Source organism: Pimephales promelas, chromosome 3, assembly GCF_988280905.1.
Source record: "Pimephales promelas chromosome 3, fPimPro1.hap1.1, whole genome shotgun sequence".
In the NCBI taxonomy this organism is placed as follows: Eukaryota; Metazoa; Chordata; class Actinopteri; order Cypriniformes; family Leuciscidae; genus Pimephales; species Pimephales promelas.
In genome coordinates this window covers 4,315,006-4,342,193 of record NC_142771.1, presented here as the reverse complement: position 1 = coordinate 4,342,193, position 27,188 = coordinate 4,315,006, and the positions used below count along the sequence as shown (strand labels likewise).

The following is a 27,188-nucleotide window of genomic DNA, read 5'->3' as shown; positions in this document are numbered from 1 at the left end:
TAAGGGCGCCTTGCATTTCCATTCGTGTTTTGAGTGATATGAACCATTATTTTCACAATTTTCATACAATTTCTGAAGTAGAGATCCTATTCAGAAGTAGCATGGGAAGTTTGGCAGATTTTGATATGAATTGAACCTCTAAGAAACACATAGCCTACAAAGAACACGCATGCAAGTCATAGCATAGCTAGCTGCCACGTCACAAATGGTGAATTTATTATTTTTTTCTTGATATTTCAAACTTTTCAGACCTTTTTTTTCCAAAATAATTGAATGGATTCTATCTTTTGAACTTTTGGCATGAAAACAAACTGAGGTATCTACCATTTTTTCATGATTTTTCATGTTTACTGCTATTTTAAAATAAAGGTCTGAACACGCCTTATGAGTATGAAAATATTCTTGTTTTATATTGATAAATTATGGCTCCTCTGTAATATATTTTGAAAATCAGTCACCAAATATGGAAACTAGAGATTGTAAGCTTTCAAATGATATATAGTTTGTCAATATTATTTAAGGTATTTACTAAGATATTATTGTTTTAAAAATATAGTGGCAAACGTCCCACCTGTGGGACGGTGACAGTTAAGTGGTTAAGTCGTCTATTTAGGCTAATAGGATGTCAACTAACCAAGCAAGTGTTAATGGAAGTGTCGTTTTTTATTATTAGGCAAATGGCGGACTGTTTTCATTGGGCTATTACCTTGATTTAATTTAATTTTAATTCACGACTTTTCTCTCTTCCGCCTTTTTAGAATTACACTTCACTGGGGCCTGCTGCACAAACATTTCATTATATACACATTTGGACTACATTACTATTGTTATTTAGTGTAGGACTCAGACATATTTAGATGTGGTAATTCCATGATTTGTTGCGTCTGTGTTATGCTCCGCATCATCACCCTGTCATCTAACGACCAATCACCGTGATCATTGCGAGGAAGCTCGTTCATGAGAACTGACCTCATCTATAGCAATGAAGACTCGCTCTCATGCCGCAGAAATACAGGGTTTGTAACATAAATATATTTATGGCACAACAAGCAGTTAAAATCAAAATACGTTATCAGGTCAATTGTATAAAACCGTCATCACCTGATCTCATTGTGCTTTAGCTTTCTTTGCTGCTGCAAATGTGTTTGACACACACACACTGTCACAGCAGAAAAAAGAGACAAAAGATGTAATAAGAGTTACGAACCAAACTAATGGAAACACTAATCACATTATCAAATTACCATGCTAAAATTTCAGAGAGTTGTCATGATATTAATATATATATCGGCTGTGGAGGTGAAGATGAAAACTCCCATGAATCCACACTCATCCACAGCATCATCAAACTATGCTTTTGTTATGAAGAGGCGACATAATGATTGTTTGATCTGCTATGTGAAAATCACATTATGACACATTTTGATTTATTTGCTTCCTTCAAAACTTTTTCAACTTCTTCTTGTAGCTTTTTTAGTTCGTCTCCTTCCATATCTTGCAGGCGTTGATGGAGATCTTCGACTTTTTTCCTTATTAACCCTTTCTGGGGCCCCATGAGTTGAAAGAGTTTTTCCAGAATTTCTTGTTGCTTCTGATGTTCTTCCAGCTTATGTTGAAGATCTTCTTTTCTCCCTTTTAAATCTTTTGTTTCTTCTGCTTGTTTTCTGGCTTCATCTTCATGTTTCTTCTTCATGGCTTGTATTTCCTCTTCGTGTTTCTTTTTCATTTCATCTCTCTCCTTCTCTTCTCTTTCTTTCCTCACTGTTTCTCTTCTCTTGATTTCTTCTTCCTGTTCTCGTTTCAGATCTTCAATATGTTTCTCCCAGTTCTTTCTCTCTTCTTCTTGTTTCTTATCATCTTCTTTTCTTTTTCTCTCCCACTCCTCTTTTTTCTGTTGCTCCAGTTGTTCAAAATGTTTTATTGTTTCCTGTCTCTTTTTCTCATATTCTCTCTCCTTTTCTTCTCTTTCTCTTCTCAGTTTCTCTCCCTCCTTCTCTATCTTCTGTCTTTCTTCTTCTCTCTCTCGTTCAAATCTCTTTCTCATTTTCTCCAGTTCTTCTAGTTTTTCTCTCAGTTGTTCTTCGTGTTTCTCTTTTTTCTTTCTTTCTTCTTCCTCTCGTTCTCTCATCTGTCGTTTCTTTTCATCCTCCCATTCTCTCTGCTGTCGTTTAATATCCTCTTTTCTGTCATTTTCAGCCTCTTTTATTTTTCTCTCCCATCTCTGTCTCTCTTGCTCTTCTTCTTTCCTCCTCCTTTTCTCCTCCAAATCTCTCTTTTTACTTTCCTCTTCTTGCTTTTTCTGTAATTCTGCTATAATTCGTTCTTGTTCATTTTTCATCCTCTCTTGATCTTGTCTGTATTTCTCTTCTCTCTTTCTATCTTCTTCTTCTCTTTCTCTTTGCTGTTTTTCATACTGTAATCTCTGATTTTCAATCTCTCTCTTCATTTCTTCTACTCTTTGATGATATTCAGGTCTTCTCTGTTTTTCCTCTTCTGATCGCTTCTGATTTTCAATCTCTCTCTTCATCTCTTCTATTCTTTGATGATATTCAGCTTTTCTCTGTTTTTCCTCTTCTGATTGTTTCTGATTTTCAGTCTCTCGTTTCTTCTGTTCTGTTTTCTCTTTCTCTTCAAACTCTCTTCTCAGTTTTTCCTCTTTTTCTCTGATTTGATTCTCCATTTTCTTTCTCTCCTCGTCTGCTCTGTGTTTCTCTTCCTCGAGTCTCTTCGTCATGATTTTCTTGTCCATCTCATATTTGGCTTGTAATTCTTCTCTTTGATTTTGCATTTCTCTCTCTCTCTCTTTCATTATTTCCTCCATCCTCTTTTTAATGGACATCTCTGCCTCCTCAAACATGCTGTTAGTGAAGTATCGACCCTCATTGGTGTTTTTCACTTCTTCTATCATGTTCAACAGTCGAGTTACTTGAGTTTTGTCTTGTTTTTCTCTGTTATTGAAAGCCAGGAATCTGTTTCCACAATCTCTGATCAGTTTCTTCAGTTCTGCAGAGTTATTTCTCTTCACATAATCCTCTATAGTTTTACCCTCTAGATAGTCTCCTCTAGTGAACAGGACGATGCTGAACTGAGCAGATTTTGCACCAAAGATCTTCTTTATCAGATCTACAGTTTCTGCTTCTTCCTTCATGAATCTTCCCACAGTCAACACAATGATGAACACATGAGGTCCAGGTGACGACAGTGAAACACATTTCACGATTTCTTCCACCACTTGATCAGTTTGCAGTGTTGTGTTAAAGAGTCCTGGAGTATCAACAACAGCGACTGATCGACCATCAACTTCACCAACTCCCTTCTTACACACAGTCGTCACTGAATCTGATCTTAATTCACTCTCAAACTCATTTCTTCCCAGAATAGTGTTTCCTGTTGCACTCTTTCCACTTCCTGTCCTCCCGATCAGCACAATCCTCAGACACTTCTGATCATCTGATTCACCTTCAGCACCTGAAATCATGCAAGAATTCATGTATTAATATAATCAGGGGTGCACAATAACTGGTGTGTGTGTGCATTCGTGGTAAAAAAGGAACGATTCGCACCAGAAAACATGGAGGGAAGTGCTTTTGAGTACCAACATTTTTGGAGACACGGACACGTTTACTTACTGGAGCAGGATTTTTTCCCATCTCTGGTAAGATAGCAATCATGATTAGGGAAACACTATATATTTGTTTTAGTGATATCGCGGTATGCGCATCAAGGATAATCACATCACAGAATGATCACATCACAGAATGATGTAAAGTACAGGGATCAGTTGATCGGTCTGATTTGGAACGACTTGATTTGTGGTTTAATTGCAAAGTTTATCCATCATAGAGTGAAAGCCAGATAACAAGCAAACATCGAAACAACATTAAAACAATGTTAATGTGTCAAATTTAAATGCATTGAATCAACATCACATTTGCACCCGCAATTAATTTTGAAATCTCATCCATAAATCAATGGTAATGGCATTGAGTTAATGTTACAATGAGATGTTGGCTTACCATCATGTTTGCACTCTCAGAAAAGGAAACACAACAACTATAACTGTCTGAAAGTGTAAATAGCAGGTTACATTTTTCACGATGATAATGCAATGTGCTTACTAAACATAAAGGAAAGAACCGCCCACAGTTGTTTTTTATACCAAAATGCTGCATGTATGAAAAGTTGGTATGTTTTACAGTGGTTTTAAGCACTTCCGCTAGGCTGGGCGTGATGTTATAAAAGTGACTCCAAGCTTTTACCGTCTATGCCTGGTCTATAATGCTCCAAGCCTAGAGTTACTGTTAGTCTAAACAGCAAGTAGGCTAGCAGATATATTGGAGACCTAGCTAGCAAAGATGGTTAACTATTGTGTTTATGCGGGATGTACAAATACATCAAAAACAGGGGAGAGGCTCCACAAATTCCCCAAGGACAAAAGACTGATTTGTACCTGTGTTACCCTACCTAAGGTAGATCTCGGGTGTGCAAGCCCGACCCTACCTGAACACGTTGTGTCCAAGCCCGGCCCGACACATTAGCTGTGTCCCAATGTGAAGGCTGCGCACTTCGAAGGCTGTAGACTTCGAAGGATGCAGCCTATTTGGCCTTCGAAGGACGCTTCATGTAGCCTTCGTGGGATTTCCTAATTGCGCAACCAGGTGTTCCCTATTACTGCTCCTGGCGCCAAGCAACGGAGCGAGAGTACAGCTGCCACCCTGATCATTCATTTAATGAAACTGAGTAAACAGCTATGGAGACAGGCTATTGTCATTTTGTTGTTTTATATTTTACTGGAAATTTTATGTTTTATATTTTCCTGTCTTTAAATGAGGGGCAATATATATATAAAATCACATAATTTCAATTCACATAACAAGAAAATATTTCGAGTCATGTATTTTCGGCTCAGGAGTTGGCCAGAGCTGGTTTAATGCTAGAGGCTGCGTCCTGAATAGCCAGATTACACTGTAAACTGTTCAAATATTGGGTGTTAACCTACGTAAATATTGTAATGAAATAAAAAATAATAATGATAAAACATAGGCACATATATAGCCTATATTCAAATGTTAATCGTACCTTGATGCGATTTTGTATGGTTTTCTTATATATATATATATATATATATATATATATATATATATATACAGGCTGTCAATCCTATTTGAATATTTTAAACCAGTTGGATATAAAAAGTCCAGTGCAAACGTCGTTACTCCCGCTCGTCGTCGTCAGCTGTCAGTCACAGTTGCTAGGCGACAAGAACAATCCTCCGCAGGCTAGACCGGTCCGAGCGCTTCAGGTGCGCACTTTGATATGGGACGAAGTTGAAGTTAGTAACAATTTGTTAATATTGTGACAATGGACCAACAATTTGTTACTTTAATTTTTAAAATAACCAGTGGGAGTCTGGGAAAACACTACACATTTTACATTAAACGACACAAAACAAAAGTATATTATAGTTTAAATGTATCAACCTTGCAAACACTCAGAGACCCTTACAAAAATAAACAAATATCCAGAGCGATCTTTTGTGTACACATTTAAAGTTGCATAAAATAATAAAATAATGAATAATAAAGAAATACAATGTACAAGAAATACAATACAAGGCTATAAAAGCCGTTTTCGCATTTCCACTTGACAAAACCATGCAATGCTGACGAATAAGGTAAGATAAATAAGAAAGAAAAAAAACAAAAAAAAAAACAACTTTTGGCTGTTAACACTGGTTTCTCTGGCTATTTGAGTAAATAAACACATAATACTTTTACATTTAAATGTGAATTTGCCGTCCACCACTGAACTCTCGGCCACCCTTTTTTTAAATAAAAATGCTGTCGTCACCCGCGCAATGATTTATGGGGTAGGATCGGGTAGGATAGTCCGCGAAGTGTCCATTTATGTATCGTTCCTTTCACAGGGAAACGAAGGGTGCATTTGGCGTCGCTTTTAAAACAGGTAAGCCTTCGTCGCGCTGCAATGACGCAACCGGCCTTCGAATACGGCCTTCGGAGGATGCATAACTGAATTGGGACAGCCTTCATCCCACCGCGATGACGCAATCGGCCTTTAAATACGGCCAAGCGTCCTTCAAATAGGGACTTCGGAGGATGCAGCCTTCACATTGGGACACAGCTATTAACTCCAATTATGAACCCGACAATTTTTTAATACGTGGGTCATTATAACTGACGTTCTCAACTACTTTTTTTGTTACTTTCTCCCGTCCGCAACATTTATGTTTTGTCCCGCTCCCGTCCCTGTCCCGTCTGTACCTCCAAATACTTTCAAGTAAGTCTACGTGTCGCCATCATGCACATCAGCATAAATGCTCCTGATAAATTATTTGTTATAATTTCAGAGCTTTATTTTATTATTTTATTGTTAATATTATGAGTCTTTTATTTTGGCGCATCCTAGTGAAACTCTCATTTCGTGTCTAAAAAGGTTAGACTAGTTAGTCAGACGCACCCACAGAAGTAACGAGGACAAAAATCACATCTTGCTCTGAAATTGTATAAAGCTCTTAAAGGATCATTTAAGCACCGAACGTGAACAAGGTATTGTGTGTTTAACCCCCTGGGGACCAATGTGTATTTGGGGTCCTTGAGATGTTCTGACATGCCCTGACATGTGTGTTTTTTTCAGCTGCTTATAACATATTAATGGCACAGGTGAAATTACACTATATTTAGCAGAAACAGTGCAACCATGACATATGGGCAACATGTTTGAACATGTTTTTATTTTTGAGAGAATATTGTTTATGCGTGGTTATTAAAAACTAAACATGAAAGTTTCTGAAATAAGGCCACAAAACACATACTAAATATGTCCACAAGACTTTTGACTAATTGATGTTGTTGCCTAGGGCTTTTTCTTCACAATGATCTGAAAATCATCCTGCCTAATTGTTCACGTAAAACTGTGAATTGGGTTATATTGTGAAAAACATTTTTTGTTTGCCAAAGCAATATGCAAATGGGCTTGAACAGGCCAGCCCTCATCAGGAATAATTAGGTGATTCTCACCTGAGAGAGACAAAGACACGCATAATAATCCTTAACCTTTCATTCAGGTGAGACAGACAAGAAAAAATTGAAAGGACAACACACACACACACACACACACACACATATATATATATATATGAGAAGTTCAGATGCAAAAGCCTCTAAATTCCATTTGAAATTCTTCTAGAATGATCATTTTTATCAAGCTTGTATATTTAAGTTCAGCAATTTCACTTAAATGGCAATGAAGACTACCTATTTATAGTCATTTAAGTGAAATTACTGAACTTAAATATACACATAAAAAATGATCATTCTAGAAGAATTTCAAATGGCACTTTAGAGGCTTTTGCATCTCTACTCTTCATATATATATATACATGTATGTATAAAATCAAAGTATAAATGAAAGTCAAAACCAATTTTTAGTCATACCTGGAAACAAATCCTGGTCAAATAGGTGCCATGTAGAATAGGTTCAAAGTTAGAGTTTAAAACATCTTGAAAAGAAAATAATATGAGCAGAAACTCTTACTCTGAGGGCCCTATTTTAACGATCTGAAATGCAAGTGTCAAAGCGCAAAGCACAAGTAACTTTGTGGGCGGATGTGTATGTAGTTTAAAAAAAAATGCGCCAGCATTAGTGTTTGTTTGTGTCTGTGTGTGTGTTGCACATCCATACTTGCAAAAAGACGCGATTACAACAACGCTATAAGTATATAAATGTATCAAATAACCATACCGAGACGTACTGGCCCATTCTCATGTGTTTATTCTGCCGGAGTCTCTTAGTACTATTTATATATTCCGATTCAAACGTATAAACGTACGCTGAATGACACTCAAAACAGCGGTTTCTCGCTCTCCCCTTCTGCTTACAGTGACTGCCATTGGTATCATGTTACGCCCTCATCCAAAGGCAGGGCGGGGATATGCAGCTCATTTGCATTAAGGTGGTATACACCCATAACAGCTCATTTTTAATCAGGTCCCAAAATGACATTTTCAAATGGTTATAATAAATTAACTATGGGGTATTTTGAGCTGAAACTTCACAAATACATTCTGGGGACACCCGAGACCAATATTACACCTTGTAAAAAGGGGCATAATAGGAGCCCTTTAAAACCAGAGGCAGCAGTTGTTGGGCCACAACCTGTAAGTAGGCTAAGACTTAATGATTTTAAATGCCAGCACTGGCTTTATAGCCACTATAGGCTACGAGTTATGCTATTTTGTGTCTACGACAAACACGTACAAACATTATGGACTTGAATGTTTTAAATGTATTTTTCATGTATATATGCTTTATGACGTTATTTTTGATTTGATTAAGAACGTAAACATGCCACCGCTGTTTGTGTTTAACATTAGCCAGTCAGTTGCTATTGTTGCCAGTCAGATGCTATTGTGTAAAACAAACGTGTATAAAGTAAAAAAATGTAGCAAATTATCATTCAGAAACGTTTATTAAGAGCCGTGTGTGGTGAGGTTCTGCTTGTTTCTCTTCATCGCGGCTTTCTCGGTCTGATTCTGCCTGAAACTGATACTGCAGTTCGACACATATTTACATCTGGACCGGAGCTCATGACATACATGTTTCGCCCGTAAAGGTAATGGCCGTTAACCTTCCGGACAACGTGAGCGACAGTTTAGCCAATCACAACACACCGGCCCAAACTAATCAATCTGAGCCCACTGCCTGTTTCTGAGGGAGTGTTTTCATAGACTCAGGAAGTCAACCGCTCGTTCGAGGACAGAGGAGAGCGCGGCTGACAATAAAGCTGAAGTTTATGAAAAATAAGACTTTTAAAAACGAAAAACCATGAATACATGTTATATTGCACCCCATAAACACAATCATGCAAAGAAAAAAAGCAGTCACCCCCTCCTTTAAAGCTCATTCTGCCACTACGTTACACAAGCAATAATTTATATAATTATAACACTACGTTTCACATTTAGTACATTTTGCTTCCGACTTATTTAAAAATAGTATAAAAGTACTGTATAGGCCCACATATGTAATTAAAAAGTTTTCATTATGATATTATTAATTTTACTTTAGTAAAAAAGATCTGAGTTCTTCCTCCACTAGAGATTAGAGGAATAAAGACTAAAAATAGAAGATAATAAGGTTGTCAGTGACACTTTTGATATATTTATTGATACAAGTTATGTTTTATATAACGTGACTAAATTAAAAGACAAAGTCGTTAGTGAAGATTATGCAACAGTATTTATAATATAATATAACATGCAATGCGAACTAGTTTGGTTACAGTTCAAATGTCTCATTCTCATTCTATCATTCACCCTGTCTCCATTACTTATCTTTGTCACTCAAGTGTTTGATCGCCATATCTGAGTGATCATTGCAAAACATTTATATATTTATTCTGATTATACTGTGTATTCTATATACAGTACCCATCAAATGTTTGTACACAGTACACACCAATAGGAAAGTGTATCCAAACTTTTAAATAGTACTGTACTATAATACACATAATATTGCTAATGTATTATAATATACACATAAATAATATCTGCCTATAGTTATAGTGTAAAATATATAGTTAAGAACAAATTTTTGTGCGTACGAACGTGATGTGAATTACGCAAAGATTTTTTCGTAAGAAGATCTTCTAAAATATGAAATAATCTACGCAATTATTAGTGAATGAGACCCAGTTTCTCCTCACATCAAGAAGGTCCATCAACTCACCGTCTGACTGAATCCTCGCTTGTAACTCTTTATTTTCATTCTCCAGTCTCTTCAGTTCTTCTTCATATTTCTCCTCTGCTTCATGTCTGGCTCTGTTCTCTTGAGCTTTCATATACATCTGAAGTGAATATGGTTTAGTCTTCATCTTCTCTATATAATCCAGTAGATCTGGGATCTGTCTTGAGTTTTCTGGTTCATTTAACCCCATCACTCTGTACTGACCTCCACAGAGACTGATTAACCTCCGAGAATCTGGGCTGTGTTTAATAAAATCTTCTGCATGTTCTTTAGTACTATATGAGGTGAAGAGTACAATGAAGTGCTCTCTGGAGTCAAATATGTTCTGGATCTTCTCGATTTCTGCTTTGTCTTCATCAGTCAGTGGACCAGCAGGTACAATAATGAGGAAAACATGAACTCCAGGATCACAGAGAGACACACAGCGGAGAGTCTGACGCATCACTTCCTGCTCTGAGAGATGACTCACAGCTGGAAGCTCCACCAGACTGATCACACGATCATGAATCCTCTCCTCTATCTTCACACACTCTTTACTGTTCGCCTTCTGATGTGAAGGACTGAATGTTTTCCCTTGTAAAAGTTTGGACACAGAGACCGTAAGTGATCCATCACTTCCACACAGCACCAGGTTCAGCTTCTGTTTTCCAGAGACGTTTTCTGACACTGAAAAACATATTAAGAGACCTTCAAACAAAATGTTAACACTCATGCCATACCATTCAACTGCTTATTTTGAATCTGCATGCATCTTTAATATAATACAAGTGTAAATGCTGAGGATTTTCTTCAAGTGTTCACACCTTGTTCCTTGTTTCTCAATTAATTATTTTATCCTAAGCAACACTGCATCTCCAGAACACAATCATCAAGGTCAGCGTTTAACACCAGCTCCACATTAAGCACTGCTGCTCAGTCTATCCAAACACAAAAGGATCACAGATGGACTTTATTTATGACTACTTGCTGCAAACTCCAAGCTGAGACTTTCCTAACATCAGTCAAACATTGATACTGGAGGAGGGACTTTATAAAAACACAGGGCACTCAATAGACATGCATTTAAAGGGTTAGTTCACCCAAAAATGAAAATTCTATCAGTATTTACTCACCCTCATGTTGTTCCAAACCTCGATGTGTTTATTTGTTCTGCTGAACACAAAGGAAGATATTTGGAAGAATGTTTTAATCAAACAGATCTCATTCCCCATTGGCTACCACCTACTATGGTAGTCAATGGGGAATGAGATCTGTTTGATTAAAACATTCTTCCAAATATCTTCCTTTGTGTTCAGCAGAACAAATAAACACATCGAGGTTTGGAACAACATGAGGGTGAGTAAATACTGATAGAATTTTCATTTTTGGGTGAACTAACCCTTTAAAAACTCTTGAGAATTTTACAGTGTATTGCCTATCAAATTTGTACTAAGTTGAGCTTGTACAGCCAAAGGAGACCCAACTCTGTCCAGCTTTAACTTATTAGTTTACAATTTACTCTCATATTGTGTGTTTGAGTATTTTCAAATGTTTGGAGGACATTTGAACTGATCACTATGTCATATTATAAATGCGTCGATTACAATGACTTTCATACACTGGACTTTATTGTACTATATATCTGCATTTGGGAAAAATACAAAATACTAAAAAACCTATTAAGAGCATTAATGTAAATATAAGTGTAACTATAATGAGTAATGAAAATGGTCTTGTAGTAAAACTAAAAACAAAAATCTCCCACAGTTTGTGTGAAAATCTATTCAGATGTTTTAGAAGTATTTGTAAATAGTTTTAATTGTAGTTATCATAATCTTAAAAGCGCATTTCTGAAAGCGTACAAAAAAGACCTTGAAAAGTACCTTCATCACTTCTCTCTTTCTGTCTTTCTTTCAGTTTTCCATCATTTTCTTGATAATGCTCCTCATTTTCTTCCTCAGATCTGCTCTGCTCTTCATCCACCGATGTTTCTTTAACATCATGAAATATGTCACATGTGAGATAGTCTTCCTGGTTTTCCTCGAGTATCTTATCAACACTCTTGAAAATCTCAGATCGCCATTCTGGGTTTCTTTCATCAATCTGCAGATGTCTTCCTCCGCACTCCTTTATTAACTCATGAATCGATTTATTCTCAAAAAAAGGACTCCATGACATGTATGACTCTTCATCAGTCGTGATCACTATAGTGTGTTTAATGGCCTCTTCACTGAATTTCTCCAGCACTTGTTTGACTCTTCTCATGTCCTCCTCAGTGAAGTCTTTATACTGCAGTACGAGTATGAAGACATGAGGTCCTGGATCAGACAGAGACACACACTCTCTCACGGTCTGTGTGATCTGATGATCTGAGATGTGTGTGTGGAGCAGCTGAGGACTGTTGATGACCGTCACATGTCTGTCCTTCTGTCTTCCTCTGACTCTCTGAACGCACGGCTGGAGATTCCACTTAACTAAAGGAGATTCACTTTCAAACACATCTTTCCCCAAGATGAAGTTTCCCACTCGACTGGTTTTTGACACACTCTTCCCCAGAAGAACAATCCTCAGATCTCTCACTGAAACACGTGAGAAAACAGTGTCCTGTAACCTGATGTTTCTTTGACATAACTTTTATACTTTATCCACAATTATTATACAAGACAATACTCAGTCAATTTGTGAACTGTATTGTTTAACATTACCAGCACTGAATATTGAGAATTGACTGAAGCCTTTGATATAATTTACATTAAAGAGATTATTTTAACAGTTTTATCAGTCACAGACTTAAAGTCTTCATCAAAAACACACTTTTCTGTTGCTATCAAGTAATTTATTGGATTTACTGTTTTGAATATGAAGTTGAACTTACTCTTTGTGTGATCAGGAACTGGACTTTGTTTCTTGTGATGTTCAGATTTCTGTTTGTCTTTTTTCTTCTCTTCTTCTATCTTCCGTGTTAAATCTTGCGTTTGTTTTTCCCACTGCAGTCGTTCCAGTTTCATCTGCTCAAGCATATCATTCTCCTTTTCTTCTCTTTCTTTTATTACTGTTTTATATCGTTCTTCTCTCTCTCTGAATTTGTTTTTTTCCTCTTCATGTTTAGATTGAAGATCTTCTTTCTCTCTTTCCATTCTCTCTTTCTCTTCTTTTAGTCTCTCATTAAATTCATCACAGACTCTCTGTTCTTTCTCTCTTCTTTTCTCATCTTCTTCTTCTCTCCTCTTCTTTTCCTCTAGTTTCTGTTTCTCCCATTCCTCTCGTTCTCTCTTCATCTCCTCACGCATCTTCTCCTCACTCTCTTCTTTCTCTTTCATTTCTCTTTTATATTGTTCTTCCCTCTCATCTCTTCTCTTTCTCTCAGTTTCATGAATCTGTCTTTCATTCTCTATTGTCTTCATCAGTTTGTGTATTTCTATCTGTAATTGGTCTTTTTCTGTTTTTATTTTCTCTTTTTCTTGTCTCGTTCCCTCTATTTCATGTTTAAATGTCTCTCGTTCTCGCCTCATCTCGTCTCGTATCTCTCTCTGATGTTTCTCTTGTTCTTTTATTTCTCTTTTGAGTTCCTCTTCTCTTCTCTTTCTCTCTTCATCATGATTCTGTCGTTCTTCCTCCATCATCATCTTCATTCTCTTTTTCTCTTCTTCATGTTTCTTCATCAGTTCTTCTCTCTCAGTTTCATGATTCTGTCTTTCATTCTCTATTCTATTCATCAGTTTGTGTATTTCTATCTGTAATTGGTCTTTTTCTGTTTTTATTTTCTCTTTTTCTTGTCTTATTTCCTCCATTTCATGTTTAAATGTCTCTTGTTCTCTCTTCATCTCGTCTCGTATCTCTCTCTGATGTTCCTCTTGTTCTCTTATTTCTCTTTTGAGTTCCTCTTCTCTTCTCTTTCTCTCTTCATCATGATTCTGTCGTTCTTCCTCCATCATCATCTTCATTCTCTCTTTCTCTTCTTCATGTTTCTTCATCAGTTCTTCTGTTTCTCTGACTCTGTCCATCAGGATCTTCATCTGTTGTTCTTGTTGTTCTCTCTCCATCTCTCTGAACATCTTACAGGAGTAGAAACTCCCTCCGTTTGCGTTCACCATGTGGTCTATCTTCTCCAGTAGATCAGACACCTGTGTTCGGTCTCCAGGCTGATTATTGTTGAACACATGATATCTGTTTCCACACGCTTCGATCAGGTTCATCAGAGGAGATCCAGGTTTTCCCAAGCACTGGTCAATGGTTTTGTCCTTCAGATCGTCTCCTCTGGTGAAGAGCACCATGGTGAACATTAAAGATTTCTCTCCAAACGTCTCTTGGATGATCTTCACTGATGTTGCTTCTTCTCGAGTGAACCGTTGTCCTAAATTGAGCACAATGATGAACACATGCGGTCCCGGCAGGATCATGGAGATGCAGTGTCTGATTTCTCTCTGGATCTCTTCATTAGTGAGTTCAGTATCAAACAGTTCTGGAGTGTCGATCACAGTAACGTGTCGGCCGTTGATGTCAGATGTTTCTCTCTGACTCTCTTTAGTCACGGACTCTTGAGATGTTTCTGCTGTAAACGCGTTTCTTCCTAAGATTGTGTTTCCAGTTGCACTTTTCCCGACTCCAGTTTTTCCCAGCAGGACAATCCTCAGTTCATCTGGGTTTTCTCTTAAACCTGAAAATTAAAAAATAAACAAATCAATGCTTAAATTTATGAAAAAATCTTTATGAAAAAATCTTTATTAATTCAACTGGAAAGATCAATAGGGAGATCGGATGAAAAAAATCTGTTTTACAAATACTAGACACGTGACATACAAATGAAAAATTGGTATCAAAGAGCACAACCAGGTTTCTCACCGACGATGAAGACTTAACAGAGCAGCCATCAAGTGTTAGAGAGTATTCTAGGCTGTTGCGTGTGGAAGTTTTTTGTCCAATAATTAGAATCTCTGTTTTTTTTCAGAATTTAGTAGCAGGAAATTACTAGTCATCACATTTCAGCTATCATGATATGTATTCAGTTAATTTTGTGAATTGGTAAGTTTCATTAGGTTTTAAAGAAATATAGAGCTAAGTATCATCAGCATAACAGTGAAAGCTAATTCCATGTTTCCTAATGATATCTCCTAATGGTAACATGTACAGAGTGAACAGCAGCGGTCCTAGTACTGAGCCTTGTGGTACGCCATACTGAACTTGTGATCGATAAGACATCTCTTCATTTACTGCCACAAACTGATAACGGTCAGATAAGTATGATTTAAACCATGCTAATGCAGTTCCACTAATGCCAACATAATTTTCAAATCTATTTAAAGGAATGTTCTGGTCAATAATATTAAATGCAGCACTAGGATTGAGTCGCACTAACACAGATGCTCATCCACAGGAGGAGATTCTTCTCTTTCTGCCAACCAGTCTAAGTTAAGTCTCGCCATGGCGTGAGTTATAACTTCCACTAACTCCTTAAACCCAGGTGTTACGTTATGTGTATTCGTCCTCATATGTTTTGTTCTCATGTATTTATATAAGATTTGTGTATGTGTTGTTTTCTGTTGGTTTTAGGTTACTCTTGATTCGATAACAGCCTTCCTGCCAGCCTTCATATCAAACATAAATATTGTCATGTTTCTTGTGGTTGCGTGTTTTATGTAGCGAGTGGTTATGTAGGACCTGTTCTTTTGTTTGGGGTAAATATTCTTTTCCTATGTTTTTTTTTCGAAGAGCGTAGGTAGGGAAGTGTTATTTTACTTTCTTTTCTTTTCATTGTGTTAGGTTAGTTAGGTTGCCTTTTTATTTTTGTTAGATTGCGGTTTTGTTTGTTATTTTGGGCCTTGGGTCTCTCTGTGTCACGGTGTGGGTCTAGGCAGAAGAACAGGCCGAGTCCAAGAAGCTCCAATACAGAAATTAACAATTAATAAATATGGATACAGGCTGGCAGACACAGAGTAACATTCAACATTGACCGACAAAGACTGAATGAACACAGGCAACCTAAATACAGACAGGAATCAAACATAACGATGTGAAGACAGGTGATACTGATGAATAAGACGAGGAACAGGTGGCTGATGAGGGAGTGAGTTCAGGAGTGGAGACAAGAGGATCCTGGGAAGTGTAGTGCTGATGACAAGACAGACTGGTGCAGACGAGGACTGTGACAGAACTCCCCCCTCCCGGAAGGCGTGGCCTCACGCCGCAGAACAGAGGAAGGAGGGGGGACGATCTGAGAGCTGAGCGGGGCGTGGCCAGGGCGGAGCAGGTTGAGGGCGTGGCCAGGGCGGAGCAGGCTGAGGGCGAGACCAGGGCGGAGCAGGCTGAGGGCGTCCGCAGGGCGGAGCAGGCTGAGGGCGAGACCAGGGCGGAGCAGATGGAGGGAGGACCCCTGGTGGAGCCGATGGAAATGGGGCTGACTGACAGGGGCGGAGCAGATGGGAGAGGAGACCAGAGTGAAGCTGAGGGACAGACGACATCGGGTGCTGAAGAGGGACCGAGGGACCATGGTGACACCGCAGGCTCAGGTGACCGAAGTGATGACAGGGGCACAGAGGGACACGGTGAGGCCAGAGGGAGTGAGGGCTGACGGATGACTGGAGGGAGTGAGGAGGCCGACAGAACCGGGGGGGTGACATGACGGGGCGGAGCCATAGGAAGGAAGTCCAAAGGTGAAGGGAGGATGACAAGGGAGCGAAGGGAATCCGGAGGGTCGAGGGAGCCTGGCCGAGCTGGTGGACTGAGGGGCCATGGAGGAGCTGAGGGAGGTAAGAGCCACGGGGGAGCAGATGGGACAAGGGGCCGAGGAAGTGTCCAGGTGGAGGAGGTGGGAGGCGAAAACTGAGGATCCAGCGACCAGGCAGGGTCAGGGGAGCAGGCAAACGGAAGAGCTGACGGATGACTGATGGGAGGAGGCAAGAGAGGGAGGCTGGGTGGGATCTGGACGGTCTCGGGCTCTGGCTGGACGGTCTGGACGGTCTCTGGCTGGACGGTCTCTGGCTGGACGGTCTCTGGCTGGACGGTCTCTGGCTGGACGGTCTGGACGGTCTCTGTGGGGCTGGACGGAACCAGCGAGGAGGAGGATTCAGGCTCGGCGGGGCTGGACAGAACCAGCGGAGAGGAGGGCTCTGGTGTGGGAGTGGGGCTGGTGACGACATCCACGGTGAAAGAAGATCCACATGACTCCAGCACCCACTCCACATAGGCCGCGAAGTTCCCTCGAGGCCCATCTCCCGGCAGGCGTGCCTGGGTTTCAGCGTTTAGGCCTGCTCGGAAGAACACACAGAGGCTGGTGTCATCAAAATGAACATGAGGTACCAAGTCCAAATACCTCTGTGTGTGGGCCTCGAGGGATTGATCCTCCTGCTCCAAGAGTAGGAGTTGTACGGCTGCAAATTCCATATTTTTGGGGGTCGGTCAATCTGTCACAGTGTGGGTCTAGGCAGAAGAACAGGCTGAGTCCAAGAAACTCCAATACAGAGATTTACTAATAATTAAATACGGATACAGGCTGGCAGACACAGAGTAACATTCAACATTGACCGACAAAGACTGAATGAACACAGGCAACCTAAATACAGACAGGAATCAAACATAACGATGTGAAGACAGGTGATACTGATGAATAAGACAAGGAACAGGTGGCTGATGAGGGAGTGAGTTCAGGAGTGGAGACAAGAGGATCCTGGGAAGTGTAGTGCTGATGACAAGACAGACTGGTGCAGACGAGGACTGTGACACTCTGACGAAAATGCCACTCTTTTGAGTTTATTGCTTTACTCTGTCTTCTGCAGATTAATTATAACTTATTTTATTATTATTATTACTTTTTTTTTTGGATGAATGTGGTCTTACCTCTTGTTATCTTTTTCTGTGATAACTCTTAAATACAATAAATCTTGTGTTATGGGGGGTGTGTTTTGTTTTGTTTTTATTTCTTGTTTGGTAGGTCGTGATGGAGATGAGGAACATCTGATTCAAATTAGGAGGTGGAGATATAGGTTCCGGTGTCATGCATGGAGGGAGGCGCATACGGGGAAATGACATCATCCACTGTTCGTCTCTTGGGCTCTTGGTGATAGCTGGATTTGGACGACTGTCGGCACTTCGGAAGATTCCTAATGGCTTAATAGCGTTTATTGCATTTTGTGAAACCCCTAGATTGATTCAATAAAGTACGTTGGTTATATTGATCGCTCGTGTTGGTTTCCTATATTGTTGCGGCCACGAGTGGGCCGTAACAAATGGGGGCTCGTCCGATGCGTTTTGTTTGATTTTGTCGTTGGGAAGCGCGGTGGTAATTAAGGACGCCTGTTGGTGTTTTCAGCAGCTCAGCTGTTTGTAAGTTAATGTGCCGACAGTTCAACGTGTAAGTTGGATAGTCACTGTTTTTTTTCAGTAGGTAATCACAAATGTTTGTTATCCATGATTGGGAAGGGAGGTAGGTGAGTTTTTTTTCTACATTTGGAAGATGATACATAAATACCGATAAGAACAGTTGAGATCTGGCATTTACGTAAAGGTTGTTTACCTTTTTTGTGTGTGTGGTATGTAGCCTGCGTTGTTTGTAGCGTGAATTGCGTGAGATTATAGCGAGGTCAAATTGATGTTTGTCTTCTCATATTGGTGGCGTTTCCCTTGTTAGGCTGAAGCAACGTTTTCGTTGACTCTTTATTATTTTAGTTTGTTTTTTTTGTGCTGACGCTGGGTTAAGGGCACTGCCGCTGTGTAGTCCCTCTCTGGTTTGTCCGAGAGGGGTCTGTACTGTTGGTATTGGAGTGCTTAAAGTCACTTAGCCCTTGGTGGAAGCATGAAGTCTAGGGTTGAGGTAGTGTTGTGTGTAGGTAGTGGGGAAGGTCACTAAAAGTGAGATTTGACAAAAGAAAATATATATATATATTAAGATGGCTACCTTGTTAGATGAGTTTTTTGAGTATCCTACTGAGGAGAGCTTTAATAAGCTTACTAAGAAACAGTTATTGGAAGTAGCAGAAAAATATGATATCATCCTTACTACTAAACAAAAGAGTTCAAAGGAGGGAGTGGTAATTGTTGTTAAAGCTGCTCTTATTGATTTGGATATTCTTGTATCTGAATCAGGGAAACCTGCAAAAGGTACTGGAAAAAGTAATGTTCCTGTTTGTATTCCTTCAGCCCTGTCCTTTAAGGAGCAGAAGGAGCTGTTGCTGTTGGAAATGGAGAAGAGTCGAATAAATCAAGAAGTGGAGTTGCGAAAGTTGGACATTGCAGCTCAAAGGTTTGCTCTAATTAGAGAAGGTAAGCTGGGATACCGCTCTGATGTTTTGCAGGCCCAAGGTAGTCCAGCTCCAAGAATGTTTGTTGTTGCTCGTTCTCTTAACCTCATGCCAAAATTTAATGAGGATGATTTGGATACTTTTTTTACTTTGTTTGAGCGGTTGGCAGATCTTATGGAGTGGGAAGATTGTGAGCAGACGCTACTTTTACAGTGTGTGCTTTATGGAAAAGCTCAAAAAGCTTACTCCACTCTAAGTGTCCAGGACAGTCAAATTTACAGCAAGGTAAAAGACGTGGTGCTGAAGGCATACGAGTTAGTTCCGGAAGCTTACAGACAACGTTTTCGGACGTTACAGAAAGGTATGCAGCAGTCATTTACTGAGTTTGCAAGAGAGCTAAGGATTCTGTTTGATCGTTGGTGTTCGGCTTCACAAGCCGGTGATTTTGATTCTCTCTATGAGTTGTTACTGTTGGAACAATTTAAAAACACCTTACCTGAAGATGTGGCTGTTTTCATAACAGAGCGTAATATTCAAAATGCAGAGGCCGCTGCTGTCCTTGCTGATGAATATGTTTTGACTCATAGAGATAAAAAAAATAATAATTGGCGTCGTTTAAGTAGCTCTGTGTAAAGAGCTCCTATGGAGACTCGCGTCTCTTTGCCTGGTAATATGAACTTTGAGAGAGAGCCAAGAAGTCTGGTTGATAAAAGTGACCAGTGTGCTTATTGTTTGAATAAAGGACACTGGAAAAAAGATTGTCCAGCTCTTAAAGCAAAAATGAATCGTTCTAAATTCGAACCAAAATCTGCTCTTGCTGCGTCTTCCGTTATTGAAGGGTCTACTGTACCTGGGGTTAATGTGAACTTTCTTCATGAAAGCGAGGTGTTCGGTAAGGTAGAAGAGTTGAGCTATGCTCCTTTCATTACCGACGGCTTTGTATCTCTGGTCGGAAGTGATGTTAGAGTCCCAGTTAAGATTCTCAGAGACACTGGAGCTTCAGAGACCTTTATTTTAGAGTCCGTACTAAGTTTTTCTGAAAGTTCCAGTACAGGAAATGAGATGTTAATAAAAGGAATTAGGTTGCAAGTTCTGTCTGTTCCATTACACAGTGTTGTACTTGAATCAGATTTGGTCACGGGGCAGGTCACTGTGGGGGTGAGACCGTCTCTGCCAGTGGAGGGTATTTCTGTTATTCTGGGTAATAATTTGGCTGGAGGGCGTGTTTGGAGGGATGTGTCACCTCCTCCCATTGTAACAAATTTTCCTTCCTTATTAGAACAAGCTGATGTTGATAAACAGTTTCCTGATGTGTTTGTGACTTGTGCTGTTACTCGTGCAATGAGCAAAAGAGTATCTGAAATCCAGAGTGTGGAGTTTAGATCTAGTTGTGGAAAGAAGAAAAAGATTCCTGGTCTTTCGTACATTTTCCCTTCCGTTTCTCACCAGGAGTTGGTGGTGGTGCAGCGGGAGGACTCTACCCTGAAAGAGATGTTTTCTGCCGCATTGTCCACTGAAGAGGTGGAGAGTGCGGCAAGTGGCTGTTTTATTGAGGATGGAATCCTGCTAAGGAAATGGTGGTCGGGTAGTGAGGTACCCTTGGGTGAGGCCTGTATTCAGGTGGTGGTGCCAGAGTCTCTTCGAGATACTGTGTTACGTACTGCACATGGAGACATGGTGGGTCATTTTGGGGTCAATAAGACTTATAATCAGCTGTTGCATTATTTTTATTGGCCTCGTATAAAAAAAGATGTGAGAGAGTATATCAAAACCTGTACGACCTGCCAGTTCACGGGAAAGCCGAACCAGGGTTTAAAACCTGCACCGCTATATCCAATACCAGCTATTGAGTCACCATTTCAGCATTTAATTGTAGACTGTGTGGGTCCGTTGCCCCCTTCTAAATCAGGAAATGCTTATCTTCTTACAGTAATGTGTCAGAGTACAAGATATCCGGCTGCCTATCCTCTTCGTTCCATTACTACTCGCTCTGTAGTTAAAGCTTTGACACAATTTATTTCTGTATTTGGGATTCCCAGGGTTGTTCAAAGCGATCAGGGATCAAACTTTACTTCTCATATGTTCAAGGAAGTCTTGCAGCAGCTCGGTGTGAAACAAAATCTCTCTAGTGCGTATCATCCACAAAGCCAGGGGGCTTTGGAACGTTTCCACCAGACATTGAAGTCGCTGTTGCGGACCTATTGTGTGGAGTTAAAGCGTGACTGGGAGGAAGGGTTGCCTTGGTTATTGTTGGCGGCTCGTGAAGTGGTTCAGGACAGCCTTGGGTTTAGTCCAAATGAGTTGGTCTTTGGTCATAGAGTGCGTGGACCTCTGGCTGTCCTCTATAATGGACTAAAGGGGGAGCCCGATCCACCTCAGAGTTTGCAGAAATACGTTGATGGTTTTAGACGTCGGTTATTCTTAGCTGGTCAAATGGCTAAGGACAATTTGTTGAATAAACAAAAAAAAGATGAAGCGGATGTTTGATCGAAATACAGAGCTTCGTGTGTTTTGCCCTGGTGATCAGGTGTTGGCTCTGTTGCCTCTTCCAGTTTCCCCATTCTGTGCAAAGTTCTCTGGTCCATATACAGTGGTACGTCAAGTTTCCAACCAAAATTACTTGATTTCAACGCCTGAGCGGAAAAAAGGCACACAGTTGTGCCATGTTAACTTGTTGAAATCTTTTTATCCTCATCCTTTGGCGTCGGAGAAGGCTCCTGTGGCAGTGGCTGTTGCTTCATCTGTAATGGAAGTCGCTGAGGATGTCAAGGCACCTGAAGACGGCATGCTCCTACCCCGCCTTAACAACTCTGAAACGCTAAACAACTTGGAGAATTTTGTACAACATTTGCCTCTTCACCAGAGAACTGAATTGTTGGCTTTGAATTCAGCTTTCCCTATGTTGTTTTCAGATTCTCCTTCACGCACTCATTTGTTAGAGCACGATATAGATGTCGGTGACGCAAAACCAATACGTCAGCGTTTTTATCGTGTTTCTTTGGATAAACAACGTCACCTTGATTCGGAGATTAAATATATGGTGGAAAATAACATTGCTAAACCTTCCTTTGCAAGCTGGGCATCACCTTGTTTATTGGTGGGGAAGTCAGATGGGTTGTACCGTTTCTGTACTGATTACAGGAAGGTAAACAACATAACAAAACCGGATTCTTTCCCATTGCCCCGGATGGAAGATTGTGTAGATTCTGTTGGTTCTGCAAAGTATGTCCGTAAATTTGATTTATTGAAAGGATATTGGCAAGTGCCTTTGACCACTCGTGCACAGGAGATTGCGTCATTCATTACCCCTTCTGGGCTATACTCTTATTCGGTAATGAGCTTTGGCCTTAGAAATGCGCCCGCTACTTTCCAACGGTTGATGAACCGTGTGACCTCTGGGTTGAAGGGTTGTGCGGTTTATTTAGATGATGTGGTTGTATACAGTGACACGTGGGAGCATCACCTTTTACATATCCGAGCACTTTTTGAGCGTTTGGCAGAAGCTAGGCTCACGGTCAACTTGGCAAAGTGTGAGTTTGCCAAGGCTACTGTGACCTATTTAGGGAAGGTAGTTGGGCAGGGTCAAGTGCGTCCTGTGCGCGCTAAGGTCTTGGCCATTGATAATTTTCCTCCACCTAACACAAAACGAGATCTTATGCGGTTTCTGGGTATGGTGGGCTATTACAGAAACTTTTGCTCAAATTTTTCTTCAGTGGTAGCTCCGTTAACCGATTTGTTGAAGAAAATCGTAAAGTTTGAGTGGACTTTGCGGTGTAAACAAGCTTTTGAGAATGTGAAGCTGTTGCTTAGCACTGCCCCTGTGCTAGCTGCTCCATGCATTGGACATCCTTTTCAGATCCAGGTTGATGCCAGTCAAGTTGGGGCTGGAGCGGTACTTTTACAAATTGATGAACAGGGTATAGAAAGACCAGTCTCTTATTTCTCTAGAAAGTTTAAGTCGCACCAGCTGCATTATTCCACCATTGAAAAGGAGGCATTAGCGTTGATTTGGGCTTTGCAGTTTTTTGAAGTCTATGTGACAAGTGGCATTTTTCCAATTGTGGTATTTTCAGACCACAATCCACTTACCTTTTTGCATTCTTTGCAGAGCCCAAACCAGCGTCTGATTCGGTGGTCTCTCTTTTTGCAACCCTATCCTTTGGAGATTAGACACATAAGAGGTGTAGAAAATGTTCTGGCTGATGCTTTATCTCGTGCCCCGTGTGAGAGTTCTTGCGACTGATTCGATTGATTTTTGGTTTTGTTTTTTGTTTTCTCATCTGTAACTGGTTTTTCCTAGGTGCCAGGAGTTGCTGTATTCCAGTTTCAAGGGGGGGACCAGATTAAGGAGGCCATATGCAGGGTTAGTTATAAGGATTTTGAGTTTGGTGGTATTATTAATTTTTGTTAATTGACAATTAACAACTTGTTTTTGTTAGAGGTCCTTTGTAAGGAACCTCTTTCTTAAGAGGGGAGGTGTTATGGGGGGTGTGTTTTGTTTTGTTTTTATTTCTTGTTTGGTAGGTCGTGATGGAGATGAGGAACATCTGATTCAAATTAGGAGGTGGAGATATAGGTTTCGGTGTCATGCATGGAGGGAGGCGCATACGGGGAAATGACATCATCCACTGTTCGTCTCTTGGGCTCTTGGTGATAGCTGGATTTGGACGACTGTTGGCACTTCGGAAGATTCCTAATGGCTTAATAGCATTTATTGCATTTTGTGAAACCCCTAGATTGATTCAATAAAGTACGTTGGTTATATTGATCGCTCGTGTTGGTTTCCTATATTGTTGCGGCCACGAGTGGGCCGTAACACTTGTTATAATTTATGGTGTTTATATTCTTTGGTTTGTTTTCTTTTTTTCTTTTTTTTTGGTTCTTTTGGTCTGACGGCCTGCTGGAAGCCTGTCGCATTTCTTCAGTCTTCAACTTATTGTGTCTTACCCCTAGCGGACGTAATACCAGGGGAAAGGCAGGAGCCGGTCTCACTCATACTTGCTATAGCTAAACAAGATTCGAGTGTATTAACACATACTTCAGACACCAGTTAATGTGGAGCCTTCCCATTGTATCAACACCATGACACAGAGTCGAAGTTCTACTCCACAAGGGAACTGAAAATGGCGTATGTTGGTTTTTCCTGTGTATCTGTATGATTATAAAAGAACAGCAAAACGTTCACTGCAGAGAATTGTAGTAGTTCTGCATTTGAACATTTGAAATGTTTTAATTCTAATTCATTTTTTATTCTACTTTTCCTGTGGAACTCTGAAGCTTGAGATTTGAGTTTGTGTTTTTCACAATCAGAATGTTTCTATATTTTCAAATTTAAGAACTTTGGAATGTTGCAGTTTTTCTGTTAAAAATACACATTCATAAAACGATACTAAAGAATAAAACGTCTGTAGAATTTGGTATGAATGAAATGACATTGAAAGGTCATGAAAGAATGAAAGGTCATTTTTCTAGCTCCACTGATTAAGGTCTACACTGATTATCTGGTCATTACCTTGTGACTGTAAATGTGTCTCTAGTTTATGAATTTTCTTTTCCATCTCTTTAAATTTCATCAGTTGTTTCATCTGTGCCTCCAGAAATGTCTCTGTTGAGAAAAACTCTCCTCTGTTTTCCTCCAGCATCTGCTCAATGTTCTCCATCAATGTGGACACTTGTGTGGTGGGACCAAAGAAATGATGTCGTCCTCCAAACCTCTTAATAACAGACTGTGTTTCTTCATTGAGTTCCTCTGTCTGATGCTCTGAGTTCTGCATTATGAGGATCATCATGTGTTTGTTGATTCTCGAGCTGAAGATCCTCTGGATCTCCTCCATTTCTGCTTTGTCTTCATCAGTTTGTGGACCATCGGGAATAATGAGGAGGAAAACATGAACTCCAGGATGACAGAGAGACACACAGCGGAGAGTTTGCCGCATCACTTCCTCCTCTGAGAGCCGAGTGTTGAACAGAGCTGGAAGCTCCACCAGACTGATCACACGACCATGAAGATCCACGTCTGATCTTCTGTCTTTCTGCTGCAGGATCCGCTCTGATATGGAGGACTTTAATGTGCCGTCGCTCCCGCACACAACCAGATTCAGCTTCTCTCCTTCTGAAACTGATAGAAGAAGAACATTAAAAAACTGTTCATTAATCACACAGCAAAATCCCCAGTGTTACATTAGCACTCCTCGGTCTACATATGTGCCCACACAACAGGGTGTTAAAAATTAATTAAGTTAATGAGATAATTAAGTGATTAATTAAGTGATGATTGAGCATTATTGAAGACACCTGATGTTAATAAGCAGAATCACTGAATGAAAGAGAAACACAAGAACTACTGACTTTGAGCCAATACACATTATTGCACGTACTATTACCAGTTTGACTTTATTTCTGTCATTCATCTTCTCACTGTCTTATTTAGATATAACAGAAGTTTAGATGGTAATGTTTATGGAATGTTTTGTTTCAAGTCATCATTATAGTTATCAGTGTTTTCTTTAGTTGGGCTCTTGAGCCTTTACTTTTTAATATTAGTTTTTCTATGGCTGCTCCAACTCTGTGTTTATAAAGCACATTTGTTGTGGCAAGAGAAACTATGACCTGGGCTGCATTCCCTGAAAGAATTGTAAGCCTATTTTGATCATACAGACTATTTATTGCAATTGATCTACAATCAAGTCAGGCTTAAGATGTTTATGGTAAACATAGCCCTGTTCATTATGGTTATGTGTTGATGATGAAATTACAATCCTGTAGTGTCCTGATTCACTCATCTCACCCAGCATTTTAAATTGATTATACAGATGCTTTAATAATTTATTACAGTAGCTAATTCCAGTAAATCTTTAATAATCTTAAAGTAGAAGAAAAAAACACAAAAATCAAAAATGTACATATGAATCTCAACAATGGTGACAATCACACAAATGCTTCATGTTGCAGTGCATGATGGGAGCCACCAATCAAAACACATCCATGGCTCACTATAATAAATAATGCAGCTGAATTGTCCTGTAATTTTCATTGTTTATTTCTGTTTGCTTTTATTTTGCTATTGTTTTGTTACAACTTTAGTAGTTTGTTTTGTGATGCTCAGAGATGATTTGTTTGTCTCCAGTTTGTTTATTGTCACCATTGTTGAGATTCATGTGCTGATTCTTGATGTAGAATCTCAGGGCACCAATGCTAACATAAGACAAAGTATATAGTCAAAGATTTAGACTCTGAATAACATCAGTGACTCGGGTCACTACATTATGTGAGCAGATTGTGTTTTCTCTTGCAGTAACAAATGTGCTTTTTAAACGCAATGTCAAAAATGTCAGAGAAAATCTAGGCTAACCTTAAAAAATGAAAATGGTTAAGAGCTCAACAAAAGCAAACACGGACCACCATAATGGTGACTTGAAATGGAAAATGCCACAAAAAATACCATCTAAACTTCTGTTGAACTTCTGTTGAAACCTTTGTAGATGTATGACAGAAATAAAGTCAAACTGGTTAATATTAAGTGCAATAATGTGTAATCGCTCAAAGTCAGTTGTAGTTATTGTGTTTCTCTTTTTTCTGTTCTTGTTGTTTCTCTTTCCTTCAGTGATTCTGCTTATTAAAACAAGGGGCTCTATCTTGCACCCTACACAAATGACTTTGAACACTGACGCATGACTCATTCCTATTTTGCACCTGCGCAGAGCGGGCTTTTTCCTCCACAGACGCACGTCGGTAAACTCGGAAATGAACTTGCGCTCCCTGGGCAGATCGGCGCAAAAAGGAGGCGTGTTTCGGCGCAAACATTCCCTGGTGCTATTTTACACTTCCAGAAGACAATTGCGCCACTGACCAGAAAAAACCTGGTCTAAAGCCAGTGGCGCGTTGTTCATAATGCTATTTTAAGCGCGCATGCTTGGCTATAATGTAGCGGGTGCACAATGCGCATACACTTTGATTCTCTCATCAACACAGATGCAGCAGTTTTTATTTTTGCAAATAATACATTATAACAAGGAAAAATATGAACACATGAGGGAAATCACTGTGGTTTACATGAAGATAAAAAACCCAATTACCCAATTTTTTAAGGCTAATTGTAGTACTGAAGGATCAGACCTGTTTGCCCAATAGTGGCAAGAAACATATTACGTATATAATGTTTAACCCAGGCTGATGTGCGAGAGTTTCTCCATTCCCATACAACGCCACTTC

The 27,188-nt window shown here is 39.7% G+C and overlaps 2 protein-coding genes across 2 annotated transcripts in view; both read right to left on the bottom strand.

Moving 5' to 3' along the window:
• Nucleotides 1-25,146, bottom strand: part of LOC120463000 (uncharacterized) — a 48,505-nt gene extending 23,359 nt beyond the window's left edge. The window contains exons 1-2 of the mRNA XM_089128998.1: nucleotides 24,490-25,146; nucleotides 12,620-14,401 (exon numbers count right to left, since the gene is read on the bottom strand). Coding sequence (XP_088985124.1) covers nucleotides 12,620-14,401; nucleotides 24,490-24,913 — 2,206 coding nt within the window. The 5' untranslated portion in view covers nucleotides 24,914-25,146. The remainder of the gene's footprint in view (nucleotides 1-12,619; nucleotides 14,402-24,489) is intronic.
• On the bottom strand, nucleotides 761-3,497 carry LOC148981885 (uncharacterized). The gene has a single exon (XM_089129043.1). The coding sequence runs from the start codon at nucleotides 3,488-3,490 to the stop codon at nucleotides 1,406-1,408; it is 2,085 nt and encodes a 694-aa protein (XP_088985169.1). The 5' UTR covers nucleotides 3,491-3,497; the 3' UTR covers nucleotides 761-1,405.
• Nucleotides 25,147-27,188: the final 2,042 nt, after the last annotated feature.